The sequence below is a fragment of the Alligator sinensis genome, unplaced genomic scaffold (genome assembly GCF_000455745.1).
Source record: "Alligator sinensis unplaced genomic scaffold, ASM45574v1 scaffold1013_1, whole genome shotgun sequence".
Classification (NCBI taxonomy): Eukaryota; Metazoa; Chordata; order Crocodylia; family Alligatoridae; genus Alligator; species Alligator sinensis.
The window spans coordinates 114,909-127,953 of NW_005843377.1; the positions used below are offsets into that span (position 1 = coordinate 114,909).

The 13,045-nt window shown below is 46.3% G+C and overlaps 1 protein-coding gene across 1 annotated transcript in view; it reads left to right on the top strand.

The window, feature by feature from the left end:
* Nucleotides 1-6,019: 6,019 nt before the first annotated feature.
* Nucleotides 6,020-13,045, top strand: part of LOC102380382 (acyl-CoA synthetase long chain family member 3) — a gene marked incomplete at its 3' end in the record, with an annotated part of 55,770 nt that continues 48,744 nt past the window's right edge. Inside the window, exons 1-2 of the mRNA XM_025195043.1 lie at nucleotides 6,020-6,040; nucleotides 6,463-6,876. Coding sequence (XP_025050828.1) covers nucleotides 6,526-6,876 — 351 coding nt within the window. The remainder of the gene's footprint in view (nucleotides 6,041-6,462; nucleotides 6,877-13,045) is intronic.

The window sequence follows — 13,045 nt, forward strand, 5'->3', positions numbered from 1 at the left end:
TGGAGCCAGGGCTAAGCTGCCATGCACCAGAAAGAGCTGGGGCTGTGCTGGGAGGGAGCTACAGCAAAATTTGGGGTGGTTGCAGCCCCCTCTGTATCCTGCAGCCTGAACCGAGCCCTGGGCAAGAAGAGCCTGGTGCAGCCCTGGTTCCAGCCCACAGTTGCAGCCTGCCCATCCCACCCCATGCAAATCTGGGGGCACGTGCTCTGCCTGCCCTCCCGGAGTGCAAGCAGCAGTGGGAGCCGCTGCACTCCACCCTGGCTGGGCAGCTACTGTCCTTGCCCCTTCCCTCATCACGGGGGAGGGGGTTGATTCGCCCCCACCTATGCCCCTTCCCTCCCCTTCCAGCACAACAGACTTACCAGATGGAGGCAGCTCTCCACGCTGTATCAGAAATTGGATCAGTATCAGCAGATATGCCTCCTTAAAAATCAGATGTCGGTATCGGCCCCAAAAATCTATTGGTGCACCCCTACTCAGTCCCCGGAAAAATCATGGAGCAGGTCCTCAAAGAATCCATTGCTAAGCACTTGGAGAAGGTGATGATGAGGAACAGTCTGCATGGATTCACTAAGAGTAAGTCATGCCTGACCAACCTGATTGCCTTCTATGATGAGATGATTGGCTCTGTGGATGCAGGAAAAGCATTGTACATAATGTACTCTGACTCTAGCAAGGCTTTTGATACGGTCTCCCACAGCATTCTTGCAAGCAACCTGAGGAATATGGGTGGGATGAATGGTGGATAGAAAGCTGGCTGGATTGTTGAGCTCAGTGGGTAGTAACCAATGGTTTAACGTCTAGCTGGCAGCCAGTATCAAGTGGAGTGTCCCAGAGGTCAGTCCTGGGGCTGGTTTTATTCAATATCTTAGTTTCATAGTTGGTAGGGTTGGAAGGGACCTCAGAAGGTCATCAAGTCCGACCCCCTGCCATGGGCAGGAAAGAATGCTGGGGTCAAACGACCCTGGCAAGGTGATTGTCTAGCCTCCTTTTGAAGATCCCCAGGGTAGGGGCGAGCACCACTTCCCTAGGAAGTTGGTTCCAGCTCCTAGCCACCCTGACTGTGAAGTAGTGCCTCCTGATGTTTAGCCTGAACCTACTCTCAGCTTATAGCCGTTATTCCTTGTAACTCCTGGTAGTGCTCGGGGGAACAGGGACTCTCCCATTGCCTGCTGGTCCCCCTTGGCCAGTTTGTAGGTGGCCACCAGATCCCCTCTCAGCCTTCTCTTGTGGAGGCTGAACGGGTTCAGGTCCCGTAGTCTCTCCTCATAGGACCTACCCTGCTGCCTCCTGATCATGGGAGTGGCCCTCCTCTGGACCCTCTCGATGCTATCCACATCCCTCCTGAAGTGCGGCGCCCAGAACTGGAGAGACAGTACTCCAATTGCGGCCTGACCAATGTTGCATAGAAGGGGAGGATCACCTCCTTGGACCTGCTCGTGATGCAACTATGGATGTGTGACAGGGTGCGGTTAGCCTTCCTGACCACGTCCCCACATTGGCGGCCCATGTTCATCTTGGAATCAATAGTGACTCCAAGATCCTTTTCTACCTTTGTGCTGACAAGAAGGGAGTTCCCCAGTCTGTAGATATGCTGCTGTTTTTTCCTCCTCAGGTGCAATACCTTGCACTTGTCCGTATTGAAACCCATCGTATTCTCATCCGCCCACCTCTGTAACCTGTTCAGATTCAATTTCAGCCTGTCCCTCCCTTCTAGCATGCCCACTTCTCCCCACATCTTAGTGTCATCTACGAACTTGAACAAGGTGCTTTTCACCCCCTTGTCCAAGTCGCCGATGAAGATATTGAACAGTGCGGGCCCGAGGACCGAGCCCCGGGGAACCCCACTGCCCACATCCCTCCAGGTCGAAAATGACCCGTCCACCACCACTCTCTGGGTGCGTCCCTCCAGCCAATTTATGACCCATCTGTCTGTGTAGGCATCGACACCACAGTCGCTCATTTTTAATGAAAATGGGGTGAGAGACAGTGTCAAAGGCCTTCCTAAAATCCAGAAAGACTATGTCTACTGTGACACCTGCGTCCAAGGCTTTTGTGACCTGGTCATAGAAGGCCACCAGGTTGGTCTGACAAGACCTGCCTCTAATGAACCCATGTTGATTGCCCCTAAGCATAATCTCCCCTACTGGTCCCTTGCAGATGTGATCCTGGATCATTTTCTCAAACAGCTTCCCCAGGACCGAGGTAAGGCTAACGGGCCTATAGTTTCCTGGCTCCTCTTTCCTCCCTTTTTTGAAAATGGGGACCACACTGGCCCTTTTCCATTCTTCCGGCACCTCGCCAGAGCACCACGAGTGCTGGTAAAGCTGTGCCAGGGGTCCCACAATGACCCCTGCTAATTCCCTCAGCACTGTGGGGTGGAGATTGTCAGGACTTGCTGATTTGAACATATCTAGTCCCTCCAGAAGTTCCCTGACTAGGTCCTCACTAACCCTGGGCCTGGCTGCACCTCCCTTGGGTCTGTCCAGATTCCCGGGGGGGGGGAGATGTCCCTGTCCCTGCTCAGAAAAATGGAAGAAAAGAAACTGTTAAAGAGATTAGCTTTGTCGCCTGGTGCTACCACCAGTTTACCAAGCGTGTCCTGCAGAGGCCCCACATTACTTGGTACCTTCTTTTTACCCACTATGTATTTAAAAAAGGACTTCTTGTTATCCTTTTCCGGGTCACTAGTCCCAGTTCCATCTCTGCTTTAGCCTTCCTAACAGCCCCCCTACAATCTCGAGTAATGGAGGTATACTCCTCCTTGGTGATGGCCCCTCCCTTCCATTGGGTGTACGCTGCCTTTTTGGCTTTGAGACATTCCTGGGTGCTTCTGGTGAGCCACGGGGGCTTTTGAGCGCTCTTACCTCCTTTGATCCACGTGGGGATTGTCACCCTTTCGGCTTGGAGAGGATCATCTCCTTAAGGAATGACTACTCTTCTTGGACTCCCAACTCCCCTCCCCTCTGAGACCTCAGTGCCTCCCTGACTCGTCTCCTTACCTCATTGAAATCCGCCCTCCTGAAGTCCAAGGCTGCTGTCTTCTGTGGGCCTTTGACACCCTGCACTGGATGGTGAATTCCAGTAGGCGATGATCGCTATCGCCCAGGTGGTCAAGCACCTGCAGTCCCCTCACCAGGTCGTTGCCTGTGGCCAGGACCGGGTCCAACAAGGCATTTCCCCTGGTGGGACTGTGCACCTCATGGGTTAGGTGGAGGTACTGTAATTTGGCTTTTCCCAGCAGATGTCCGGATAGTTTAGGTCACCCATGATGACCACGTCCCTTGACTTGACTGCTTCCACGAGCTGACCAGAGAATTCCCGGTCCAGCTTTTCCCCCTGGTTAGGTGGCCTATAGTAGACCCCCCACCATTAGGTCCCTTTCCCTCCGACCCCCTTGTATTCTGACCCAGAGCACCTCAGTTTGCCCTACTTCAGACCCAATGCTGTTTGCAGAGGATGTGTGTTGCTCTTTGACATACAGCACCACACCCCCACCTTTCTTCCCTGTTCTACCCCACCTATACAGCCTATAGCCCTTGATGTTTACCACCCAGTTGTGTGTTGGATCCCACCAAGTTTCAGTGAGCCCCACTATGTCCAGGTATGTGTTAGCTAGCAGGAGGGCAAGTTCCTCCTGCTTGCTCCCCATACTACGAGCATTAGTGTAGAGGCATTTAAGGCCTCCTGAGGGTGTATGCGCCTTCCACCCAATCCCAGGACTATCTGCGCCCCTGTGTCTTACCTGGGTATTTTTTGTGGTCATCACTTGTCTTGGCTGGGCTGTTCTTGAGGGTGTCTTCTGGTTCGGTGTTCCGTGGCTCCCTTGGTCCTCTTCCTCCCCTTCCCCTGACGAGCCTAGTTTAAAGCCCACCGGAGGAGATCAGCCAACCTGAAAGAGAACACGCGCTTACCTTTGGGGGAAGAGGTGGAGCCCATCCCACCCGAGCATGTCTTGTTTTGAAGTGTGGGTCGTGGTCCAGAATGCCGAAGCCCGCTGCGAGACACCACTCCCGAAGCCGCAAGTTGACATCTGAGATGCAGGTCTCATGGCATCTTCCACGTCCACTCACTGGAAGGATCAATGAGAAGACAACCTGTGCCCCTATCTACTTTAGCTTGCCACCCAAAGCTTGGTAGTCCTTCATCAGGTGATCTAGACTGCTCCTGGCCACATCATTAGTGCCCACATGGATTAGGACCATGGGGTAGTAATCAGTGGGCCAGATGAGGGCTGGGATCATCTCCGTCATGTTCTGAATCTGCGCTCCATGCAGACAGTAGACCTCGTGAGTCATGGGATACTGGCGACAGATCGGACCCTCTGTTCCTCTCAGGATGGAGTCGCCTATGACGAGTACCTGGTGTCTCTTCTTCGGGTCAGCTTGCCTCCTTAAGCCTGTTCTGTGCGTGGAGTGACCTCCTCAACAGAGGTTGCCTCCTCACCTTCCTCTTACTCCAGTGTCGCCAGGGCCTCATGCCTGTTCCCCAGCTGGACTGGGGAAGCTGGTACTGCACCACCATGAGCAGCCCTGGCTCTGGAGGGGACCTTCTGCCATTCTGCTGTGGAGGGTACCTCCTAGGGCTCTTCTTCCTTTGGTGCTTGGCCCTGCAGGGAAAGGAAATACCTGTCAATTTTGTCTTCTGCTTCCCTGATCCCCCTTAGCCTGCTAACCTCCTCTTGGAGCTCCCTCACTTGCCCCTCCAAGACCCTAAGACAGGCGCCTGTGGGACAGGTGTGGGGACCTCCGTTCCCTGCCCCCCTGGCCCATCTTCATTAATGGTCTGGAAGATGGGATGAACTGCCCCCTCAGTAAGTTTGAGGATGACACCAACCTAGGGGGTGTAGCTGACAGACTGGATAGGAATAGGATTCAGAATGATGTACACAAATTGGAGGACTGGACCAAAGGAAATCTCATGAGGTTCAAGAAGGACAAGTGCAAGTGCTGTACTTGGGATAGAAGAATCCCATGCACCTCTACAGCTTGGGGACTGACTGGCTAAGTAGCAGCTCTGCAGAAAAGGACCTGGGGGGTTCAGTGGGCAATAAGATGGATATGAGTCAGCAGCGTGCCCTTGTTGCCAAGAAGGCTAACAGCATACTGGACTATATTAGTAGGATCATTACCAGGAAATGGAGGGAAGCAATTATTCTGCACTGGTGAGGCCACATCTGGAGTATTGTGTCCAGTTTTGCCCCACCCTCCCACTATAGAAAGGATGTGGACAAGTTGGAGAGAGTCCAGCAGAAAGCAATGAAAATGGTTCATGACTTACAAGGAGAGGCTGAGAACGGGGTTTATTTAGGTTAGAGAAGAGAAGACAAAGGGGATTTGATAGCAGCCTTCCAACTACCTGAAGGGAGGTCCCAAAGAGAATGGAGCTAGACTGTTCTCAGTGATGACAGAACAAGGAGCAATGGTCTCAAGTTGCAGCAAGGGAGATGTAGGATGAATATTAGGAAAAACTTTCTCACTAGGAAGGTGGTGAAGCACTGGAACAAATTATTTAGAGCGGTTGTGGAATTTCCATCCTTGGAGATTTTTAAGGCTTGGCTTGACAAAGCCCTGTCTAGAATGATCTAGTTGGGGATGGTCCTGCTTTGTGCAGAGGGTTGAATTAGATGTCCTCCTGAGTTCCCTTCCAACCCTAATTTTCTATGATTCTATAATAGCAGTAAAATGATGTATATTAAAAAAGAACCACACCGGGCTTAAATGGGACTAGGTTTTTGTTCAGTGATAAAAGTTCTGTTGACTTCTTAATGGACCAGGGTTTTATTCTGAGTTTGGAATGGTGTGGTTAGAATTTCCATCTTTTATCGTTATGTCAAATGCCATGTTTATAATACAAATGCACTCTTTGTATACAGTAACTAAGAATGAAATCCTGTCATGTCATGGAGTATATTCACATATAGAAAACAGTTACATTCCTTTGCCGACAGGATCCTACAAAGGAATTCAATGCACCTGTTTTGGGATCCATGGAGCAGATCTTTGCTGTGTCCACCAAATACAGCTTTTAATGGACTTGGGTGATTTATTCATGAATTAGGTTTTGGGTTTGGGGTTTTTTATTATAATTCATGTGTGGGGAGCAGCGAATGTTGCTACTCAAGCTTTTAGGAAGGTTGATAGCTCACTGGTGAAGGAGTTGAAGTTTGCAAGTTAAGCTCTAGGCATGGATCTCATGATATTATGATTGGCTAAATTAGCTGCTGTCAGAAAAATTGGGCAGGAATTAATCCAAGATGTTATATGAAAAATATTATAATATGAAATTAAAATGTTGTAGATGTTTATCTTAAACTATTCAATGAGTAAATTGATGTGCTGCTCCCCTCAAAGTTTTTGTTTTTTTTTTTTAATCAGAAACTAATAATAAAAATATATATTTAAATAGGACTATCAGCTAACTTCTGAAAGCCTAACTTTTCACTTTTTCTTTCCCTTTCAGATCTTCATTGTTCTCCATGTAATCAACTCTCCTTGTGACTTACACATTTTGGAAATAGCCAAAATGAAGCTAAAGCATACCATCAATCCTGTTCTTCTTCATTTCATAAACTTTATAATCTTGGTGTATTCATTTATAACATATATTCCATGGTACATATTATCTGGCTCAAGACAAGCTATTGCAAAATCAAAGCAAATTAAAGCTAAACCTGTGAATAACCAGCCTGGTAGTGCATACAGATCTGTTAACAGCGTGCATTGCTTAGCTTCAGTTTTATATCCTGGATGTGATACGCTTGACAAAGTTTTCAAGTATGCTAAAACTAAATTCAAGGACAAAACGCTCCTGGGAACAAGGGAAGTCTTGAAAGAGGAAGATGAAATCCAGCCTTCTGGAAAAGTTTTTAAAAAGGTAAGTTATTTAATTGTCTGCCTTCAATAACTTTTTAAAAATCAGTAATGGCTGTTCTTCTCTGCAGTAGATTCATGTGGGTGATAGGTATTTTGAAGAACTAAGGTTTTTTTACATTAAAAAAAATACATTCTTTTCTTTAGTTCTTTCTGTGCCTACTTAATCTAAGTCTTCTAATTCCCTGTTCTTTCATTAATCACTGTTTAAGAACAATCTAAAACCTCTTTTTGCATTCTTGAGTTAGATACTCTAATTTATGGCTGTAGCCATACAGAAAAAAGCAGTAGTGAAAATCATTGTACATAAGTATTTTCTGAATTCTTTAAGGTTTTTTTATTTGGTAAAAACCTTGAGAGAGAGAAGGAAAAGTATGGGGAATGAGTTTAAATTTTGTATTGGGATCTTTAAAGTCAGTGAACAATTTTACTCCTGTAAATTTTCATAGTCTGTGTAATATGTGGACATACATACCAACCAGAAGTGGTGCCTTAATTGGATGCTTTGTCGGTAAAGCATAAATGAATGGGTCTTATGATACATGGTGAAGTTTACTGAGAGTTTTGCTTGCAAAGGGCTGTAGGTTTGAGATCACAGATATGAATTGCAAGGACTTTGTTTTTAATGAAGTCTTATAGAAGGTGAACTATGGATTCTTAACAAATAGTCATTTACTCTACAAGTACATCTTGAACGTCTCTGAGTAAGAGGATATTTCTGTACAGCAGGACTTTGTAGTTTCCAGGGTGGATTTGATTCAAATCAAATTGATTTAAGTCAAAATTTAAATTACTGGTCAGGAAGCCTCAATTTTAATCATTGTTCTATTCATCATCTCCAAAGTCTCTTCTTCTTGAGAAGGAGTGCTTTTCATGATGTTTCATTCAGGCAACCAGGCCTTGCATTTCTTTATTGCACTGTTTCCATTTTGCACGCATGCCTGTCTTACCCACAGGTAGAGGAACTTCATTAAAATATTCCCAAATAGGGTCTCTTATGGCCTGGCAAGCCTGCTGCCATGATAGAAGGGAAAACCTACCATACTATTCCCTCGCTAGATCTCAAATCAGCAGAAAGGCTGTACTTGGAAACTTATCCCTCAAGGCTTCTGGAATATTCTGCTCCAAAGGTTTCTATTTTGTTTCTTCTGCCCTTCCCTCCTTGCACTTATCCCCGTAGTCCTCCTCTTTGGCCAGGTCTATTCTACTCCCAGCAATCCTCTACTCATTTAACTCGGGGGGGAAGAGGGGCATGTTTCAACCTTTTTTTGGTCAGTGTACCCCCAGCGGCTGGTTGAGAAGTGGGGAGTCCCTGGGTGCATAGGCCCCAAAATGGAGTGGGCCACCCGGGCCATGGCCTGACCAACTTTTAGCATGTTAATTTATATAACCCACAAACGCGCAATTGTCATGTTGGTTAAAAACGTGTAGCAATTTTTTAAAATTGCTTAGCTAGCTGAATTAACATGTTAAAAATTGGCCCACCCCATTCCACAGCCTATGCCTCAGTGGTCCGTCGAGTGTGGGGAGAGGGGGTCCTCTGGCGGCCGGTCAGCGAGTGAAACCAGAAGTGCTGGCAGCAAAACCCAGTGAGGCCGGGGCAGTTTCTGCTGCTGCATGCTGCTTTTCTGGGGCAGTGTAGTGGTTCTGTTTCGTGCCCCCCAATCCTGGCTGGGAGAGCGGTGGAAGGGCAGAGCCCTTGCTTCTGCCTGGAGCGCAGCCCTTGCTTCTTCCGCCTGGAGCGCAGCCCTTGCTCTGCGTGCTCCATGCAGATCTGGGGCACGCGCTCCACCCCCTCCCCATGCTCTCCCGGACCTGTGGCACACAGCGGCAGGAGCTGCCCCACCCCCTCCCCGCGTCCCTCTACCCCAGCTGGGAGCTTGCCCCAGCTACAATCCCTCCCTTGTTGTGGGGTGTTGATCTGCCCTCCTCATGTCCCTCCCCCAGCAGACTTAGCAACTGGATACAGCTGTGTCAAGCGTTGTAAAGGTGAAACCTGCATTGGAACCTTGAAACAGGGTGTCAGTTTACTAATGTGGTAAATGCTGTTCGTCTTAACTCAGTTGCAAGTCGAGGACTGCCTGTAATCCCTATTCCATGATGATATCTTTGATCTTTAACATATTTTAAATTATAACTGTCCTTATATAGATTTTTTTTTTAAAAAGCATCTTAACAAAAAAATCAAAGAATGCGATTAAATTTTTTAAAAAATCAGATTTTTACTTATTTTTCTTTTAAATTGTTGAATTTTATCCACCCTGGTAATTTCTTAAATCCAGGTTTCTAATGATTACTGTTGTTTTGGTGGACATAGCAAATATGTTGCTGCATGGAGAGATAAGTCAAGTCATATTTCTTTCAGTGTTTTACATTTATTTTAACTGTAATATGACTTTGGAAAAAAATATTAAACACTGCACCCCCTTTCCTGATGTGTGCTCCACTGGAGTTAATGTCAAATGTGATGTCATCAGGCAAGCACATATCGGCATCATGTTCTGATCCTACATGTTGTGTAGGATTTCCAGGAAGAGTAGAAAGGTATATAAAGATTAGTTTTAGGGGAGGTATAACAGGTTCCTCACTTGAAAAAAAATATTTTGAGTGCTAATAAGGATGTATTAAATAGCTAAAATTTGTAATATATTAATACATATATTTAAAACACACGTGGATATGTTCCCCATGTCATATACAAATGTTAGTGGATAAATAATAGTTTTTATTTAAATTTCCTCTGCTGAGGAATTCCAGCTGGTGATTTAAACTTCCTAGTCACTCCTGGTGATAATAGTCCAGTAAGAGGGAAATGCTGTACAAAATTGTGTGTTCATAAAGAACAGGTGCATAAAATTTCTCTTAATGTGGAACTTCCGATTTCATTTGACTGTAAAGAAATGAAAACAAGTTTAGCATGTATGCAAAAACACTTCTGAATATGGTTTAACATTTTGTTTACCAGTTGTTTTTTTTTTAAGGGGGGGGGGTTGCTAATAGCATAACTAGTAGCATGTAAGTTAGTCTCTGAAAGTAAGTATCATGAAGGTATTAGGAGACTGAAAACTTGAGAAATTGACCTACTTCAATTTTCTTTTCTATGAGTCTTGAATGAATTGTGTAATTTTAGTTAAGCTTGAGATGACTGTTTTTAGATAGTGCTACATTTAATGCTGTACTCTTTTGTTCCACATGGTAGCATTATTGCATCAGTTTGCTTTCAAATCCTTAGGCTTTTCATCTCAGGATAAAAAATGTTATGTGTTGTCTAAATGTTTGATAAAATATTTAGCAAACAAAACTTTAGACCCTAAAATTTAACCATGTGATTTGCTCATTTTTATCATTTGTTTAGCTGGACTCCCACTTTAAATTAGCTGAGTGTTTTGACTGTAAAGCTTATCAGTAGAGTAGGAATTGATTTGCATCCTTTTTTGGGAGTGAGATTTGCACCCTTCTTGGGGGAGGTCAGTCCTATGGGTCACATCTGTCATGCAGAGCAGAGTTGTTATCTAGGCATGGGGCTCCTCACAGGTCAGGAAACATGGCATCAGGATTAGTGGCAGTAGCATTAATTGCTGCAGCTTTGGGATTAATAACAATTAACGCTGCCACTGCTCCCCTGCTGCCAAATTCTCAGACCCATGGAGAGCCCTGCAGGCTGGATGATGGCTCTGTGGGCTGGATCTGGCCCATGAGCTATATTTTGGTCACAACTCTGTAGAGTATATATTCTAAGAATTGCCCTGTTCTAAGAATTGTCTTATTCTTCAAGTGTTGCGCTGACGGAAAATATGTGTAAAACAATGTCTTTTACTTATATTCCAAGATACTGACCCCCTTGAACAGATTTACTATTGTAAGGGTTCTCAAACTTTGTGATACCACGACTCTGAGCGCTGGATGGTGGCAGCGGGGAATGGGAATCTCACACACGGCAGCTGCTGCTGTCATCCACCACTCAGTGCCGCTGCCATGCACTGCTTCCCTGTGCCACCATGCGTACCCCCTGGGAAGGTTGTGGCCCCCTTTTAAATTGCTCATGACCCTCTGGGGTGTCATGACCCACAGTTTGAGAACTCCTGTACTATTGGATCTTGGTGTCTTTTTGATCATTTTACATTCATATAATTTATTCTTTAGCATCTAGTTTTTGGTAAAGATATTATTGTACTACTTTAATGCAACAGTCTGGAAATTTGTAAGTAATTCTTTACTTTTATTAATACAATGCTCTTTTTCCACTCATCTTATACTACTTATAGAGTTTGGTAAGCATTACTTCTGTTGGGGAACTGATTATCACTTCTTAAGAAATAATTTGCCTAGGGTCATTTGCTCAGTGAGCAGCAGATGCAAGAATAGAATCCAGTGTCACCTGTGCATTGGACCCGACTGTCTGCCAGGGGTCATTTCACTTTTGCAAGTGGTGGCGTGATGAGTTAGTCTCCTTTTTTGAAGTACAACTGCTCCAGTAGAAGTTGGTCCCTCTTCTGATTTGCTGTTCGAGTGCACAGATATCCCTTGAATACTCCAGCACCAACATCTCCTTTTTAGACACGATGATCAGTATCCAGAATGGTAAAATACAGACCACATTATACAGAAAACCCACAGGCCAACATACATATCTGTACAGAACCAGTAATCACCCTAAACACACCAAGAAAGCTGTGATATACAGCCAAGCCCTAAGATACCATCGAATTTGCAGTGAGGGGAACACATGGGATGCACTGAGGAGAACACCACCTCACCAATCTTAAAAAGGCTTTCACCCAACAAGGACACTCCTCCAGAGAGAGAGATCGCATGTTTGAAAGAGCCACCCAGATACTGTGTGAAGAATTGCTGCTGTACAGAAGGAAACACGCATCAGACCAGTTCTAATCTGGATTTACAAAGACCCCCCCCCCCCCCCCCCCCCCCCACACACACACACAAATTGTACACCGCTGGTTATGACATTATCATCCCTCCCTCGAATCCATTTGGAAAATCCTCAAACAATTGCAACGCATACTAGAAAGACACCCAATTCTTAAAGTGATCTTCCTAGAACCACCCATCCTATCCTTCAAACAAGCACCGAACCTTGCTAACATCACCAGAAGCAAACTTCCTCAGGCCAAGAACACGCCAAATGGATCCAGACCATGCCATGACAAGAAATGCAAAACCTGCCAACACATCTCTACCTCCCCCATAATTACTATACCCCACAACAGAACCATTCCTGGATCTTACAGCTGCACCTCCAGAACGAGTGAATTAGCCTGCACCTGTACCTGGTCAGCTGACTGGAAGAAGGCAGGGCCCTGGGCACATACAAACCCCAGCAGGAGTTAGTTCTCTTTCAGCAGCCAAAGGGGAAGGAGCCTCCAGGAAGGAATCGCCCAGAGACACTGTGGCTGCCTGATGTGCTGCACTTAAGGCTAATGGGGCTCCAAGAGCTCAACAGGTACCCTGGCTTACAAGGCACTTAGTGCTGGGGGGGAAGCTTGACATTTTAAAGGGACAGAACACACCATGAACTGTTTATATTATGTTGTAGCCTGGGGGCTTATATCTAGGTTGCTGTTTTACCGGTGGATTGGGCTGAGGCTATTGGGGAAGGAGGAGGCCTCATTGAGGGTCCGCTACGGTGTGGGGACCCCAGCCCCGGAGAGAGCACAGCGATAAGGGGTGAGCAGACCCCAGCGCTAGAGAGAGTGCAGCAACAAAGGCTGCAGAGAGCCCAGCGCCAGGGGGTCGCAGAGAGAGACAGGGTGTGAATGCCATCTGCAAGGCTTGGGGCATGGTAAAGGGGTGGTTTGGAGCTACACATCTAGCCCATAAGGCTGAGGGTGTCTCATGAGGCTTCCATTTTGGAGCAGAACCTACAGGGTTCTGTGTAGTCCATCATGACCGTGTCCAAGTACACACTCGAGGGCAGCCTCCCTATTTATTATAAGTACATCAAGACACAGGAGGAGAGAAAAAGGGTGCCTGTTGGGCAAGATTGGCATGGTCATGGAGCCCTAGGGGCGTCATAGCCATCCCCGGGGACCCAATCCCATGACAGTAATATATCTCATCCAATGCACCAAATGCCAGGTTGGAAAATACATAGGAGAGACCAAACAACAACTGCGCACCAGAATGAATGCACACCGGAAATATAGCAAAGACAA